The following is an 18,011-nucleotide window of genomic DNA, read 5'->3' on the forward strand; positions in this document are numbered from 1 at the left end:
AGAAAATTAAAAAAAATCAGTCTTGAAACTTTACGGACAATGTTTGTACTTCTCGACAAAGCCAGCTACAAAACGCAGGGTTAAAGAGACTTTCCATATCAACCCTCTGGCACCGCTACAAAAGGAACAAATGAAAGGGCCGAATTTTGTGCCTAATTTCTTCGTTAAAGAGCCTTAAAAAGCAAAACAAAACACATAAAAGTGCAAACTACAGCCTTTTGTAGCAGGTGGTATCATTGAAGCAAAAAGCTAATAGACAATAACAACTATCCCACTCAAAGTTACAAGATGGCCGAGGAATCTGGCATCCCAAAAGCCCCACCAAAGTGCCGAAAATAAACTACATGCTCTGTCGTAGGCCGCTGTTTTGGAAGCACTCTAATCATGTCCTAATCCGGCGCAACCCTCTTAGCCGCACGTCATTGCCGCGAGCACCAGCATGTCGTCGCCGTTACCGGGATTCGCCATTCGACGCGGAAGGCAGCGGCAAGAATCGAAAGGAACCGGCGGGAAAGAATTGCTGGAAAACACTGGCCCTGGTGTGCAATGCACCCCTCGGAGTAGACCCTTATTTCATTGTGCGCGCTCCCTGAGACCAGTGGCCGCCAAGTTTTACGCTGCGCGCTTTTAACCGGTGCGCATATCGGAATGCATATATCGCTTGGAACGGGAAACGTTGCCAACTGTAAGGATAAGCTCGTCACCCTCTTCGCTTTCCCATTTTCCTCGCAACGCGTATCCACATTCGCGTTCCGATGGTTCGGCTTACGCACCGGTGTTTCGTGTACCGCAGAGCACGCCTGGAACGTCCTGGGTCTCGGCGTCTACTCGTCCATTCTCATCGTTGTGCTGGTCATACTGTGCCTGGTGCTCCTGGTTCTCGCCTTCGTCGTGAACCGCTGGCGCAAGAAGCACACGCTCAGAGGTAAGCTGTGCGAAGCCATGCGAAGCACTACTGCGTCCTCTATGCTGCTTCCGCACTGTGCTGCCGTCATAGCGACCAGCCTCTCCGCTTACCTTGCAGCTGTTTTTGTTTCGTTTTGTTTTGTTCTGTTTGTTTGTTCCTTAACCGAATGGTTCCGAAGCCTCTCTATACAATGTTTAGCGCTGCCGCGGAGAAAAACAGCAAGATCTCAGCTTCGTTCACTGATGCGGTCGCGTAGAGTGCGGGGGAGAAACCAATGCGGCTCGCACACCCGCGTCCCTCCTTTGAACGAGCGCTGGGAAGGCTGAGCCGAGCCGGCGCCTGTCAGAAAATCATGACATATGACGGAGTCTCACACTGTCAACGTGTCAGCCGCGTGTTGAGAGAGCGCCCCGGTCTTAAATCATGCCCCAGACACACTGTTTGCCGCCAAGCCGCCGTTACTTGCTTTCTTTTATTTATTTTTTTCTCATCGCTTCGCGATGCCTTTAACTTATTTGTTAGTGTATGTGTGCTCGAAACGGAAGAAAACAGCCTCTCGCAGTCGCACTTTGTCCCCATCTTTCGCTCTTCACAAATCACTCCCGCTGGACTCAGCTGTCACGCTCTGTCACGAGCGCGGTATTATACACCATGCTCTCTACGTACACTGAAACAATGGCAGACATTTCTAGACCGTATTTTGTCCGACGCCGAACGCAAGGGCCGCAGCTTCTTCGATGCCTGTCACCTTAATGTCCTGTCTGCCTCTGTGTTCTCTTCTTTTGTTGTTATTTGTTTTTGTTTTTCCTCCCGAATTTTCTTTTACTCCGTCGCTCTCCTTTACACTTCGGTTTTAGCGTCACGTTCCGCCACCAGCATTCGCGGGAAATTTCGTTTTTTTTTTTCGGTTTGACATGCAACCGCCCTATGAGAGGTAATGCGGTTTATCGAGGCCTCAAAACGGCCGCTCCGAAACTCTGCTGTAGGAACGGTTGCGCGCAGTCGGAGAAAAATAAGCCTATGTAATACGTGACTGGCTTTGCGAAATAGGCGCGGTGCGGATAGCGTCGGTGCAGCAGTATCGCGTGTCATCGCTGCAAGCGCGCCATGCACCACTACCCAGAACCCTGCCTGCCTTTCTGCCGGCGCATCCTGGCGGCCTTTTGCGGAATCCTCGCGCCGCCTGCTCGACAGCCTGTTTGTGAATGCTCCTGCGGCAGTCGGGTTGGAGACGCGTCGCATATTGTGTCAGTGAGATCCTAGCACACCCTCCAACCGCGGCTCTCCTGCATACCAGCTCTAGACGTTTCGTTGCTCGCAAACCACTTTTCTGTAAACCGCCCAAAGCCACACGACTGGCGCTGACTGCAGCTGACACTGTAACAATTTATCACTTCTGCTTCTTTTTTTTTTTCTCTGTGGCACCTTTACACATTGACGACACTGCAGAAAATGCCCTGCAGTGGCCTGCTATTTTTTTTTTGCACGCCGATTTTTCACTATTTATTTTTGCGCTGTGTTTTATTGTTGCACATTTTCGTGAAGCATTTACGTTTTTCTGATTGGAGCTGCAAAGGTTTATCCATTTTTTCCCACCCTGGCAGCTGTGCGTTTTGTCCCGGTGCTTTCCTCAGCCGTATTTGCGCGACATTCGCGAATATTTATTTTCAAAGTCATCTCCCTCGCAAACGCGCTCTTATTCATTTTGTTGAGTGCTAACACAGAGTCATTTTCAATGCGGCGCGCACGTCATCAGATCTGCTAGTAAAGTTCAGTATCCGTCGGTGGTTCAAAAGAAGAGAAGAAAACGCACGCGATCCTGATCGTAGCAAAACTTACCTTTCTTTCCTTACATAACCAGGGTTTTGTGTACGCGCCCTGTTATGCGATGAACTTATTACCTCCCATAGCGCATTATCCTAAGTCACATACATAGAAAACGCACTTTTTGTGCTTGTGTCGCGTTAGGTTACAGCGCTGTCGCCCTCTTTTCTCTCGTTAATTTCTCGGCGAACTTCGTCCTTTGTCAGTCACGACGTCATCGTCGAAGAACGGCTCGCGTCATTTTCTTCCCGTCGCTTTCGCGCGCTTCCTCAAACATGCGGCGCTTAACCCCCGTAGCTCGCTGCAGTCTCGGAAAGTGCCGTGAAAAGCTACCCTAAGCATGTCTGGATACGGTCACGATTTGTGCAAAGTTTACTCCTCATTCTCCTGCCACAGCGGTCGTCTTCTTACCGCCACAAAAGCGTTGATGTTGATGGATGACTTAATCGAGGTGGCAAGAAGAAACAGCGCCGGGTACCGTGAGAAGAAAAAACCAACAGACACCGATTCGCTCTCGCCATTTCGTGCGATTGGCGGAGAGCGTTCTTTTCTTTAGATTGCGAGCGCTTTCCCGCTTCACTCTGAGCCTATAAGCGCGAGGGCCCAGACAGCGCGAATAGTGCGCGCTGATCATCCACTCAAGAGCACTCCTCTTGATAAACGGAAGCTTCAATGCTCGCTTCTCTTCTCTTTTCTTTTCCTCACGCCAAAGAAGCCGGAGATCGCAAGAAAACGTGAGTATTCGGTCGCAATACATTCTTGCGACGTTCCTGCGAGGTCTTTCTTTTTTTGGTGGATTAAACTTCTGTGGCAGTTCTTCGGAAGCCTTAGTGTGCTCTAATTTTGGCACGACATTAGAACTCTCTCTGCCCCCTCTACCCTTTGCCTTTGGTCTTCCGTTGTTTTGTGTGTGTGTTTTTTGCACCTACGGCGAAATGTGCCTCTTCAAGCAAGATTCAATGACGCACAGTTTCATGCGACCGTCTTCTCTAGGCTCTACGGTTGCTTCATTGTATTAATACATTGTGCGCATAAGTCAAGTTTTTTAAATGCCCAAGCCTCTGCTTTGTGTTGAAAGCATCTCGCTGTTCTTTTTTCCTTTATTGTTAAGAGTGGTTCTTATGTCTGATCCTTGCTGCCGTTTTTCGGTGATTATATGGCCTCGCCGCTACGGCTGCAGGCATTTGAGGAGATCCATGGCGCACTCTTTTCTTGAACTCTGCAGCAGATTAGCATCAAAACAGACGCACCGGTACCAGCGCTACAACCAGGGCGATCAGAGCTAGTGCCCACCAATGTACCCAACTCTGCAAATACGATATTGGACAATAATGCAAATCATACGCTACAGTGTTCTGCCCACAAGTTCTCCGGAACTTTACCATGGTAGAAAGAATATTCATTGGTACCATTCTGCCTACGGCTTCAGCGTAGGGTTCTCAACAAAACCTTTTCCTACTAAACTGCTTCTTCTACTGCATCTCTACGCTTGCTTAATATTTATCTGCAATTTAAAGTGGTAACTTTTCACCAATAGACAAACAGTGGTCTTCGCTCGCGCTTTCCTGACAACTCACAACTCTTCTTTTTTTTTTTTGATAATGTCCTGCTGCAGTCCTATCTCACAGCACATACATACCACCTCGTTCTTAGTTTCTCTCATAATGCTGTTTATGTGACGCTAAACCCAAATTTTTTATTGAGAAACCGAAACAAAGTCGAATTTTGCTGTAATGGAAAGCTCGTACATAGATGTTACCTTTGCAAAAGCTCTGAGAACGAAAGGGCCCCGGTAACGTCAAGGAACTTCGCGCAAAAATCACGTCACATCAAAAAAATGAGCCAAGTCCCGCTGACGTGCGGATCAAAACCAGCCAAACCCGTTCGTGAGAGCCTTCTTTGCAAGCTTGAGCCTCGTTGGTCGGACTGTTTCGATCGTGGTTTCATTCGTATATAAGGAGCGTAGCTTGATGGGCCAGTTGGTGCATGGTACGTGGAAAACCAGCGGTAAGGACGCGTTCAGAAGCGGGAGAAGTACGCAGGACAACGCCTCCTTCATTCCTTCCCCAGCGCTACTTTCTCATCGACTGCAAAGGATGTGAAGAGATCGGCGAAAGATGTGAACCCAGACGACGACGATGACGATGGGGATTATTACCCCAATTTCCGATGAAGCAAGGGTGCACCACATCTCCCACAGTGAACGTTAAAGCGTTTACTTGGCGTAGTTGGCAGTGGCTTTCGCAATTCAATATTACAAGCGAAATAGAAGATACAGACAGTAAACGAGAGTTTTAACCGTTGTCCCGTCGTTTCCTTTTGTGTACACGTCTACCATTTCGCTACTACTCATGGATTTAGGATGTTACAGTGCAGTAAAATCTTTTCTACGTCCCATACATTCTAACTAGTGTGAACTATAAAAAAGAAGGCTGACACATCAGAGCTTGCGGCGAAAGCTTGCTATTTGCCTTATTTGCTTGTGTCGAAGCACAGCAGTGCCCCTGATTGCACATAATTAGTGTTATAAATGTTTTTTTTTTCTGCTGCAGTCACAGCATAATCATTTTTAATCATTATTTTCATGAATGGAGCCTTAAACAACTGTAGAAATAAAGTTTTCGGGAAAAAAATAGTTCAAAACCAGGTACACATCAAAAGGAGTTATATCTGAACTTATATGTTGATATTGACTGGATTATTTTGCATAATTTTTCATTAAATCATGGCGCAGAGTAGCTGTTACAAAGATGTAAAGCATATCATATAACATCTTAAATAGCGCTACGGTTTGTGCGGATATTAAACTTCAGCGTTTTTCTCAGTTTGCGTTTAGGTGGATTTGGTTCATTTCGGGAAAAAAAAATATCTTCAGATGTCCTGGAATGTTGCACAAAAAAAAAACGAAACGCAGGTAATAAGTGCTCGAGCATTGCCTGTGTTTGGGCATCTCCTGAATATTTCGCACGATAACCGTTCATCCACGCCCAAGCAGAGCTACTCTGAACGGGACTGCCGTTTATGAAACGCGCTCATCTACTTCTGACATTTTAAAGAAAGATTCTCAGTAAACTGCAATCTCACAACTGAAACTAAAACAAAGCGATCTAGAAAATTCATGTTCTTTTTGTAAAATATGGACAGAGACCAATTATTAGGGGCTACACATCCAAGTGAAAGCCCCACCTCTGCTTCTATGGGCTCTGAAGTTCTGGTAATGAAGCTCTGGTAATGCACCTTAAAGTGATCCTAAACTTATAACGCTAGGCTGGGTGCAAAATTGGGGATTTGTTTCCCCCTCTGTGCGTCGCACATCTAAACCTGTATACAGTATATCGGCCTCGTATCTGACTCACGAGTCAGTCAACAGTTGACGATCTTAAACGGGCAGTAATGTGGGAACAAACGAAACCTAATGATATGTCAGTGGAAATCAGGAATCGGAAAGGGACACGGGCAAAACATATACAGGGTGTTCGAGGAAAGACTAAGTAATTTACAAAAATAGGCTCTTTGAGATAAAATTATGATTATTTCGCGGTCATAGCGGCGGCATTGGCGGTCATAATAAAATTTGTGAAATTAATTAGTAACTACTGTAATTAACAAACATGTGTTAACTTTTAAATTTTATCACTTAGGCACATGGTTTCAATGAGAGAATTGTAGCACGCCGTCGGGGCGTCCAGTATGAATTATTAAATGCGCAGAAATGTAATTCCCCATGGCACAATGGGGCGAGGAATTCCGGTTGTCCAGATGCACCGAAGGAGCGCGCGGCGGCCGCGCCCACCTCTCTCCCTTCTACCCGAGCCAGAGCGAAAGGAGAGTGGTGCGCCCGCTCCGAGCTACGTCAATCTGTGGGCGTAACTATTCGAGCTCCGCAGGCGCGGCACACCCCTTCGATGCATCTGGACAGCCAAAATTCTGTTAGTTAGATACAAGTCGAGATAAAAGCGGCTTTTCCCCATCAAAGTACCCCCTTCCAGACAATGGCGTCGGTCGGTCCTCATGAACGTGAGCATGAAAATGCAGGGAGCGCCGTGACAAAGCAGGGAGGCCATTATCCCTGGTGATGCAGGGAGGGGACTATTCCCTTTCATCTGCCACTCCCTGCACTGTCACGCTAGCATGTTCGTACGAATCGGCCCGTGCCATTGCTGGGAGGTAGTCCTTTGACGGGGAAAAGCTGCTTTTTTCTTGACTTGTATCGGACTACAGCGTCGCAGCGCCAGGGGTAATTGCATTTTACCACGTATAATAATTGATGCTGGCTGCCTAGGTAGTTCGCTACACTTCTCTAATTGCAACCAAGCGCCTAGTTGCTAAAACTGGTTTAGTTTGGTTTATGGGGGATTAACGTCCCAAAGCGACTCAGGCTATGAGAGACGCCGTAGTGAAGGGCTCCGGAAATTTCGACCACCTGGGGTTCTTTAACGTGCACTGACATCGCACAGTACACGGGCCTCTAGAATTTCGCCTCCATCGAAATTCGACCGCCGCGGCCGGGATCGAACCCGCGTCTTTCGGGCCGGCAGCCGAGCGCCGTAACCACTCAGCCACCGCGGCGGCGCTAAAACTGAAAGGCTAATAAAGCCGCCGCGGTGGCTGAGTGGTTACGGCGCTCGGCTGCTGGCCCGAAAGACGCGGGTTCGATCCCGGCCGCGGCGGTCGAATTTCGATGGAGGCAAAATTATAGAGGCCCGTGTGCTGTGCGATGTGAGCGCATGTTAAAGAACCCCAAGTGGTCGAAATTTCCGGAGCCCTTCTCTACTGCGTCCCTCATAGCCTAAGTCGCTTTGGGACGTTGAACACTCATAACCCCATAACCCAAAAGCTAATAAGCACATGTTAGTTAATTACCCCCCGTAAACTACTTATCTTACAAGTTGTATGACTGTCTGCCAATACCGTGGCTATGATCGTGAAGGAATCATTTTATCGCAGAAGCTTTTTAAATTAGTCTTCCCGCGAACACCCAGTGATGCGGAGAGCAGATTACCGATGACCCCTTGGTGTAGCGCAGTGGACTGCATTGGGAGGAAAACTTTGCGCGGAGTGACTGAGAGCGAGGCGAGCGAGGTGGGAAGTCAGGGGGGATAGGGCGGCCTCGTCTGCAGCAGTACAGGGTTCCTGGAGACCAATGGAAGATGCCTCAGTACTGCTGCCTGCGTACGTAGGCTGCTACTGATGTTGAGGATGAACGTGGGACGACGGTTGCGAGCGCTGTTTATTCGCAAAGATGGGAGCAGATTTATTCGCAAGGCCCAACACAGAAATCCCATCCGCTGTTATCAGTACGCGTCCGCCTCTCCGCTCACAGGCCGCTGTTGTCGAACGTCTCTCAAAAGAAGCAGTCGCTACGCTTGCCGGCTGCCCATTCCATTTCTCGGGACCTTTTTTCTTCTTGCCTTTATCTGTCGCTCTGCACACGGGAAGAAGACCGAACTGCGCAACGGCGGTGAGCCGCCACGTGGATACAGTACTCTCTGCTCATTCTCCTTCGTGCCCACGTAATCCGTCTCCATCGTGTTAGTCGCTTTGGCCCGTGCATGCTTATCTTTTCTATATCCAAGAGATGGCAGAAGTAATGAGACTTTTTGCATGCGACAAATTCATTCGTAAGCTCTTCGTATAAGTTCCGATCGGAGTGTCTTCTTGTTTGTTCACGAGTAAAACCAGTCAAAAAACGGGACACAGCGAAGAGACGAGGCACACACACGACGACTGGACAGTCGTCGTGTGTGTGCCTCGTCTCTTCGCTGTGTCCCGTTTTTTGACTGGTTTTACTCCTGAACATGTACCAACTGACCCAGATTTCAACACTACTTCTTGTTTGTCCCTTCCCTTTTCGTAAGGGATTGGGGACCTTGCGCAACTCCTACAGCATACCCCGGAAAAATGAAGCGCGCCCGAACGTTAAACTCAACTACCACCGTGGTAGAAACGACGTTCCTGAAAAGCACGAAATCATCAATGTTTAACATACCACCGTTACTTCTTGTCTTGCGCATGTTTCTTGTCTTGCGTAAGTTTCGTCGAGGCCGCGCTCGACTTTACAGAAAGACACCAGCGTCCTTGTGCGGTGTTACACAGAAAAGAGCGTGTCTCACTGACGGTTCCAGCCGCCTGACAACATTAGGGACAGTATAGCTCCTCAGCGGACGCTTCGAAACCTGAATGTGCGGCTCCATTGCATTTTGGCGTGTTCGTATCTTCTCGATCTCACGTGCCGTTTCATAGTGACTCGGCAGCTTACGTGTTTAATGAGGGACAGGTTTCCAAGCAACATCGACAACCATTTCGACCCTTTTTTTTCTTCCCCTCCGCAAAACTCTAGTCGCTTGTTAGAGCGGTCTGACTTTCCCTTAATCATTTGACTATCTTTCCCCTCCATACGGCGACATATGCTTGAAACGTCTTTAAGAAAGTTAGTACTTAGGTATTTAAAAGGGTCGCTGCACTCTTACGTGTTCTTTGTGTTTGTTTTTGGCTTGCAGTTGCCTCGCAACAATCGACAGAAACGCAACAGTACGGAAGGAAACCTACGACGCTGATGAAGAGGAAGTTTCAGTACTGGACATTAAAGGTGAGCAGGTTTTTCATTGGTTTTGTCTTGTTAAAAACGCAAAAAGCCTATCTCATTAGCTTTGGTATGGGTGGTGGCTCCCTGTGCTTCCTTGCATGCGTTTCTTTTTTCATTATTCAGCGTAAGTCAAAACAAAGTCATGTCAGATGATATGAGTTTATGCTGGCCAGTGGCACCCCGGTTTCAAGAGCGTAGTAGCAGCTTGTCTGCAATCGATTATAGTTGAATGACGTGTTCCCATGCTAGCTGCTGCGATTCCGTTTATGTGGGTCAGCTTGCTCAAGCATTCGGACACGTTTGTAGAGAGCAATGCGTCCTGTTTGTCTCTCTACGTTCGTGTTAATACGTTCAAGCCGGCCCACCCACACGATTATTGTCACTGACGCTAGAACTAGCTGATTTTTAATGCGAGGGCATCAGACGGCCCATGGCGAGAAGTCGGGGTGTGGGCGGGATGCATGGAGAGGTGGAAAGCGCAAGAACGACAGAAGAGGTGTGTTGTGTTGGGTTGGGTTGGTTTTGGTTTTATGGCATATAGGCACCTAAGGCCACCATGCGTCAAACGCGAACAACAGAAGAAGCGAAGACGAATAGCGGAAAGGGAGAGGCAGAGCAAGGGCGGACGCTCTCCGGAAGCAGCGGATGAAAGGTCGCCTAAAGGAGCATAGACACCTAACTTTTTGTACGTGCTTTTTGTTTTTACTGATGCGTAAGGCAGTGTTATACATGTAACAGCACCTGGTATTCTCCTATAACCACTAAATAATTTATAATCGCACTTCTATCTCATGCTATTTCAGTTTCGGTTTCAACAGTGGAATGAGGACTGTGACGTCAACGTGTGCTTACAGGTCACGTGAGACATGAAAAAACTGCAATATAATCGCTGCTTCCACATTCATTGTCATTCCGGCTCTTGAGGAAGGGTGGCTTCAGCACTGCAGTAAATTGAAACCATGAAGCAGCGATTATATGGATGTTTTTTCATGCCTCACGTGACACAAAAGCACTCTTTGACGTCGCAGCCATCGTTGGGCTGTTGAAACCGAAATCGAAACAACACGACAGAAAAAAAAGTCGATTATAAATTATTTAGTGGTCGTAGGGCGAATATCACATGGCGATTCATACATGGTAGTGTCTTGAGCATCATGTAGAGAAGAGAGCATCCCACCAAATTTAGGTGTCTATACTCCTTAATAAAGCACGTTGCGGGCTAGTTGGTGATGGCTTGAAATAAATTAAACTTCTGACGAGGTGCAAATATAGATTAGCTTGGGAAATATCGGAAGCCTTTTTTTTATCAAGGCGAGAGGCGACATGTGTGTCAACACCACTTCTGTCTCCCGGCATGCCAGCAAATTCACATTGCTTCAAACTAGACGATGAAATACAGTCTGCTTCCCTTAATCTATAGTGCTTTTTTGCTGTCATCTTGGAAAAACAGTTTTTAGACCTGAGGCGCAAAAAAAAATTCTGGTAGATCTGCATAGTTAGCCCAAATGCGGATTTCGCTTCGGTTCCGGTGTTCAGATCCAGTGTGCACGGATAGCAGTTGTTCGGATAGCGCTAACTGGTTAAATCATATATAGCCGTTAGCGCTATATGTATGTATGTATGTATGTATGTATGTATGTATGTATGTATGTATGTATGTATGTATGTATGTATGTATGTATGTATGTATGTATGTATGTATGTATGTATGTATGTATGTATGTATGTATGTATGTATGTATGTATGTATGTATGTATGTATGTATGTATGTATGTATGTATGTATGTATGTATGTATGTATGTATGTATGTATGTATGTATGTATGTATGTATGCATGCATGCATGTATGTATGTATGTATGTATGTATGTATGTATGTATGTATGTATGTATGTATGTATGTATGTATGTATGTATGTATGTATGTATGTATGTATGTATGTATGTATGTATGTATGTATGTATGTATGTATGTATGTATGTATGTATGTATGTATGTATATACGTGTACACACACACTTGGGCAAGTGAGCAGCCAGCCACAAAGCCGGCTTCAGACAAGTAAACAGACACACAACGGCTAAATGCGGGTAATAGACACTATAAGTGCTGGAGCACTAAAATGCGAAGAAAGAGCATACTGTCATAGAATTTAGGCCCCTCAATCCCCCTGTATACAAGGAAACCACAGAGATCGCAGGAACTCTGGGGTTTGGAAACAGCCCGCCTGGACATCGTCATCTTCAAGAAAGCGATAAAACAAAAGTAGATTCGAAGAGTTCTGGAAATAGGGAGAGAGTGCAGTTTATATCGGGAGAGAATAAAAATGGCATAAGTCAATTCAAGTTATACTTATTAGCCAGGTAACAACTTCCACCACTTGGACGTGAAAGAGCAGCTATTACGTGATGGTGCATCTGTCTTGAGCGCCACAATACATCGCACATTCTTTCCGTCTATTACATTGATTTAGGACGATAACATAAATGTCTGCAACTTCAAGCAGAAACTGAAGTAACTGGAGACTGCTGCATATGCAAGGGTTAGCGCTTGCGGAAATCAGGAGCAGCTGAGCGGAACTGTGCTACAAAGAGGCATCTCATGGTAGCTCAGCGGTTCGCAATCATTTTCGCTGATGAACATCTGAGACTGTCTAAGACCTGTGCGTGAGAGCTCGACGCTAATGGCTCTTAATGCTTTTCTGTTTTTCTGATGCACCGGTCTGCTTCTGTGCTTTTTATTCTCTGAACCTAAATGGCTTAATAATTGCTGCTCAGTAAGGCTTCCGTTTCTCCTCACTCTACTGGATTAATTTACCTCAATTCCAAAATAAGTTATTTTTCTCTATCTTCGGCTACGTTATTACATACGTGTTTTGTTTTGCAGAGTTTTCAAAAGACTGATTACCTTGGTTGCCAAATCTACATCACGGTCACCCACTGGCACACTCACTGTAATCGCCGTTCTCCAAAAGACAATGGTATACTTTCTAAAGTAGAAAAACTATTTTGCGCTGCTCCAATGAAGGTTCAAAATAATGAGTCTTTATTCACATTCTCTGACATCAGTCTATTGCAAACTTGCAACGGCAAATAAAAAAAGAGGGAGGGGGGGGGGGCATGCCAGGTGTATACCAGTTGTTTCAGAGAAGCCCAGCACTAATTTTTAAAAATAGGGTTTTTGAGGCAAATAGAAGCTTTTGGATCATGGTAACACTAGATTTGGCGGACATCAGAAAACACGCAAATCACGTTGACTAATAAAGTGATCAATTAAATTCTAATAGTGAACTTTCTAACTGTTATTCTTAGGTGCATAATTCCGATTAGAGATTGGTAGCCCGATCATTAGCAATTTAGTCATATCAGCTTTTAAGATTTCGAAAACTCGCTTACCCTCGTCGCTGTAGCTAAGCAAAGTTTCGGCCATTTCTTGCACCATTCGAAAGCCGCGCAACTTCGTGGCGCATGTGCTGCGTCATGGCATTCACTGCACCGCTCGCGCTGCAAGAGTGGAGCGGCGAGGAGCTGGGAGCACCGTTGCGTGAGCGGAGCAGAGATATGCAGGGCGTCCAGGCTAACTCTAGCCAAGGGTTAAAAAATAAGGTATTTGAGGTAGGCCAGGGAAACCACTTACATACAGCTACCAGCCGGCTTGCTCATGTAGGCGATTTTTTCTATTGCTATTAATTAAGTATTAATTGGGATAATTTTTCTAAATGCGTAAATATTGACTTTAGACAGCAGATGTGAATACCAAAGTTGGAGAGCACCTTCAGAAACCCCCATTCCATTTATTTGCGATAACTAAAGAATCACGTGTATCTTTTTTCCGAGCTCCAAAGAAAGCCCGCGAAATACAAAAAAAAAAACACATCCCGTGAGTAGCGCATTCGCGCGCCACGATTGTGCTGCTCTCAATCCTGGCTTGAGTGAACGAAATGACCTGCTGGCAAGGCGCGACGACCCCGTTGCTCCGGCAGGCCGATATGTCGACGGTGGTTGCACCGTCACGCTTGCAGACTGGCTCGCGCGGGCGTCGCAACCACCGTCGACATATCGGCCTGCCGGAGCAAAGGGGTCGTCGCGCCTTGCCAGCAGGTGATTTCGTTCACTCAAGCCAGGATTGAGAGCAGCACAATCGTGGCGCGCGAATGCGCTACTCACGGGATGTTTTTTTTTTTGTATTTCGCGGGCTTTCTTTGGAGCTCGGAAAAAAGATACACGTGAGGCTTGGATTGGGGGTTCCTGAAGGTGCTCTCCAACTTTGCTATACACATCTGCTGTCTAAATTCAATATTTACGCATTTAGAAAAATCATCTTAATTGCTAATTAATTAACTGCAAAAAAAAATGCCTATGATGCGTAAGCCGGTTGGTATGTATGTAAGTGGTTTCCCTGGCCTACCTCAAATATCGTCTTTTTTAACCCTTGGCTAGAGTTAGCCTGGACGCCATGTATATGCATGCAACGTGCGCCACTAAGTGACGCGATTTTATGGGCTTCGCTGGCCACTCTCCGCGGGCGCGCGGTCTTCGACTGCCGCGAGAAATGGCCCAAATTTGTTGAGCCACAGGAACGAGGGCACTCCCATTTTCGAAATTGTAAGAACTGACATAACTATTGCTAATATATGGCTACCAATCTTTAATTAAAATCGGGGGCCTATCAGTAATAGCGTATAATCTCGTGTAAGGTCCCAAGTATGGGCCGCACCCCGTGTTTCGGACTATAGTCGGATACAACTCAAGCACTAAGCGGCTATTCCCCATGAAAGGAGCCTCTTCCAGCCAATGACGTTGGCCGATTCGCGTGAACCTGCTAGCGTCACAATGCAGGGAGGGGTATAGATGAAAGGGGGTAGTCCCTTCCCTCCATGGTCGGGAATAGCCCCCTTCCTGCGTGGTCTCCGCCAGCTGGTTCATGAGAATTGGCCGATGCCATTGGCTGGAAGAGGGTCCTTTGACGGGGAAAAGGCGCTTCGTACTTGAGTTGTATCTGAATAGTTAATCGAGAAAAAAAATAGTTATACGTATTCCTTATTCGTGTATGGGCTGCAGCTTCAAAATTCACACCCGAATTGTAAACAAACTGAGGCCCTTGCACAAGCTTACTCAGTAGCTAAAAAGTTTATTATTAAAATTTAGTATCACTTTACAACTTAGTTCACATGATTTGCCTGTTTCCTAACGTCCGTCGACACTTGTATTAATATTCCGAAAAAAAAAAGCTTCTCTTTTCCTGAAGAAAGCTATTTTTAAAAATGAGTGCCGGCTTCCCTGAAATACCGGGTATAACTTGCGATAAGGCTCCCCGTTCTTCGTATGTGCACATCAAATCGTTTGGTGCGTGGTTATCGCTTGGTGGCTCGCGAAGCTCCCAATGGCTGAAACACTGCCCTATTATCCTCTCTGCGTCTTGAACTCCGTTTCCTGTCTTCCGCTATCCCTTATGCCTATCACATCTTGCCCATTTCTCAGTGTCGGTGGCGATCTGCTCTTCCTGTGCTCCCAGCCCTTGCCCTTTCCCTCTTACGTGCTGTGTTCACTTTTGTGAATACAAAAAAAAATTGCTTAATAGCTTACGTAAACCATATTGTTTCCTTCCGCAAGTGCAGGGATAAGGGCGAGGGTTTTTATCTTCTAATCTGATTTGAGTATTAACAATAGAAAAAAAAATGGTAGGTTGGGCTTGGATGGAGTAATTGTTTGAATGCTTTCATTTCAAATCAAATTTTTTATTCCGTGTTCCTTACACATTGCACAAAAGTACGCGCAACTTACGGGACCTGCACCAGATGTTAGCTATGGTTCTATAATATTTCTATGTGAGCGCAAGCAATAAAACTAAACAAAATAGAAAACTTCAAAGCTATCTTTATTGCGTGCATGTTAACACTGGCACAAATTCATAGCATTTGTGCATTTTAATGTGAAGAAACACCATAGCCTACTGAAAAAATAACGTGCAAAGAGAAAAAAAAGGATGTGTTGGCTGACGGTAGAAGCTTGCACTAAAGCAAAAAAAAAATAAGAACACGTATACAGTAAAAAGGAGAATGCCAAACGTATGCAGGGTGTTTCACACAATTTTTAAAAATAGGCAGGCTCTCTGAGTTAGAAGAGGGCTTTTTTCGGCTGAGCATTGCCAGTGGTGTAGTACATTGGAATACAGCTAAGACGTGCTAAGTAGCAGGCTGGTTAACTAATATTAAGTAGTTCACTTTTTAACTATTGCTGTTAGGCTTCTTAATTACTACAAGGCGTATAGCCCACCGTAAGTAATACCCATATCAGTTTTCACAATTTCAAAAACGTAGTCGCCCTCGGCGCTCTGGCCCAATAAATTTTGGCTACACCATGCCAAAATACATGCGCTTTCGAGAAGCATGCAGACAAAGCAACCTTTCCAGTGCTCATAACTGGTCGAGATAGCCAAAATTTGTTGGGCCACAGCGCCGAGGGTAATCGCGCTTTTGAAATTCTAAAAACTGATATGGATATTACTTACGGTGGGCTACACGCCTTTCGGTAATTAAAGAGCCTAACAGCAATAGGTAAAAAGGTAATTATTCAATATTAGTTAAGCAGCCTGCTAGTTAGCTCGTCTAAGCTGTATTCTGATGTACTACACCGCTGACAATGCTATGCCGAAAAAAGCGCTCTTCTGAGTCCGAAAGCCTATTTTTATAAATTGTGCAAAGTAATAGGTGAAACACCCTGTACATGCAACACTTCGGCGCAAAGCAATGTTCAGAAACCTGTGCAATGGTTTACGCTCAAATTTAATACTAATTAACATATTTATAATGCTTAATTTTGTTATTACGTTGGGTTTGGAAGCGTCGACACGGTTCTGAAAACTGAAAGCTTTGTTCTATCCCAGTGCAAAAAAAAAATGCCCCTTTAGGAAACTCGTCGAAGAATATTTTTAGGGCCGTTAGAGTGGGAGTTTAACAGCGATGCATAGGCATCAACTTTCGTCTTGGAATATTATTAACTCCAACAGGTTTCCCATTGCCCCTTCGCTCTTACGCCGACAACGCTGCATTGTGACGCGCGTGGCGGCGTAATTACTGCTGTTAGTATGCACCAGTCAATATTTTTGCGTGCCCTGTCTCAAGTTGGATGCGTGTGCCGCCTCCGACCTCGTAGCTGCTTTGTTCGAGATAGTTGGTGGTGCCTGCAACGTAAGAACAAGCGAGTGTTCAGATGCAAGAATTGACTGGGACCCAAATTATGCGCAAGCGGTGTACAGACGCTACAAAACATATCCGCAGGAGCTTTCAGCCCTGCCAAAATGCAGGGGAACGAGTAAAACACGCAAGCCACCTCTATCGGTGCGTTTTCGTGTTATACTCTTCCTCCATGCAATAGCTCATGGTTTTGTGCGCCAGCAAATGGTTCCCCTCCTTTCAGCGGGTCTCGATGGTTTTGTTAATTCCTAGCGCGACTGCCGAGATCCGGGTAAATGTGAAACCAATCTGCGTTTGCAGGCCTACCAACCGCAGCCAGCGCGCCCTTCGGCGCCAGCATCGACGAAGGAGCGTCGTACGTTCGTGAGACAGCGTCGATCGCCGGACGTCTGCCCTGCCACACGACTGACATGTACTACACGCTGCCGCAGCTGCACAGCCGCCACAACGGCATACGACTGCAGACCTTCTCGCGCGAGGTGATGTGAATGTGCAGTGAGAGAGAGGTCGCCGAACTCTGAGCGGAGGGCGTTTGGATTCGGCGCGGCTACCGCCGTTGCCTGATGGTGACTGGAGTCGGCACATCTTGAACAAGCATTACGCGCACACACGGGTACACAAACATAAAGAGAAACGCACACGTCACTGAGATCGTCGATGACAGATTGCTCACGTTAAGCCGCGCACTTATTCTGCGCATGCGCTCTTTGCAAGCACGCCCTGGTTGCGATTGCCGCCACACGAACAGGTGCGTTCTCTGACGTTCTCCGGGAAGCCAGATTCGTCACTGCTGGAGGTGTGCGCTGCACGGACAGTTCAGCACAGCCGTAGTGCGGATGACGTCCCGTTGGACGGTGAAATAGCGCGGCTGATAGCTTCCGAGCCGCCCACAGTTGTCTCCTTGCCACAGCGTCCCCTCTGAGGGGCGAACTGTGATGGGCGGTGCGGGGGGGGGGGGGGGGGGGGGGGGGGAGGGGGGGGACAAGGTGGTGTTATACTGTACGTTTGTTCTGTTTGCTCTGCTGCGCCGTGTAGCCATGCGTGTTTGTGTTTATCTGCTGTAAGCGTTGTTTCGCTGCTGTGAGGCGCCAGTGCCATTCAAGTTGCGGTATTTCTGTTTTCGTTGACCGGAAGGCTGGCTTCAAAAGGTTTCACCTGCGCAGCCTTTTGTAGCCACCGGACGGTACAGCCGCTATAGGTCCACGCGCGAAGCTCATCATAGTATCACTGTTATTAGAATGGGATCGACCACTGCAGTATTGTAATCAACTATATTTTATGTATGATAGTGCGTCTGTGATGTTGAGTGTGTGACGAGAGCATATACGGTACGTGCAATGACTCGTAGCATACACCATTTCATTGGTTTTCGTAGCGTACACCAGCACCCCTGCCACTTTAGTGCTTCGTAGTAGGTAGAGAATGTCGTGTTATTTGTGGCTCAATGCGGCTTTTCCTAGCAGTGAGTTGCGCCGTTCTCAAACGCGGCAAGCAAAAT

The 18,011-nt window shown here is 46.6% G+C and overlaps 1 protein-coding gene across 1 annotated transcript in view; it reads left to right on the forward strand.

The window, feature by feature from the left end:
- The window catches only part of LOC144112937 (uncharacterized), a 101,814-nt gene extending 84,377 nt beyond the window's left edge, over nt 1-17,437 (forward strand). The window contains exons 4-7 of the mRNA XM_077645777.1: nt 794-925; nt 3,444-3,465; nt 9,232-9,320; nt 16,814-17,437. Coding sequence (XP_077501903.1) covers nt 794-925; nt 3,444-3,465; nt 9,232-9,320; nt 16,814-17,001 — 431 coding nt within the window. The 3' untranslated portion in view covers nt 17,002-17,437. The remainder of the gene's footprint in view (nt 1-793; nt 926-3,443; nt 3,466-9,231; nt 9,321-16,813) is intronic.
- The last annotated feature ends 574 nt before the right edge of the window (nt 17,438-18,011 follow it).

This window comes from Amblyomma americanum, chromosome 1 (assembly GCF_052857255.1).
Source record: "Amblyomma americanum isolate KBUSLIRL-KWMA chromosome 1, ASM5285725v1, whole genome shotgun sequence".
In the NCBI taxonomy this organism is placed as follows: domain Eukaryota; kingdom Metazoa; phylum Arthropoda; class Arachnida; order Ixodida; family Ixodidae; genus Amblyomma; species Amblyomma americanum.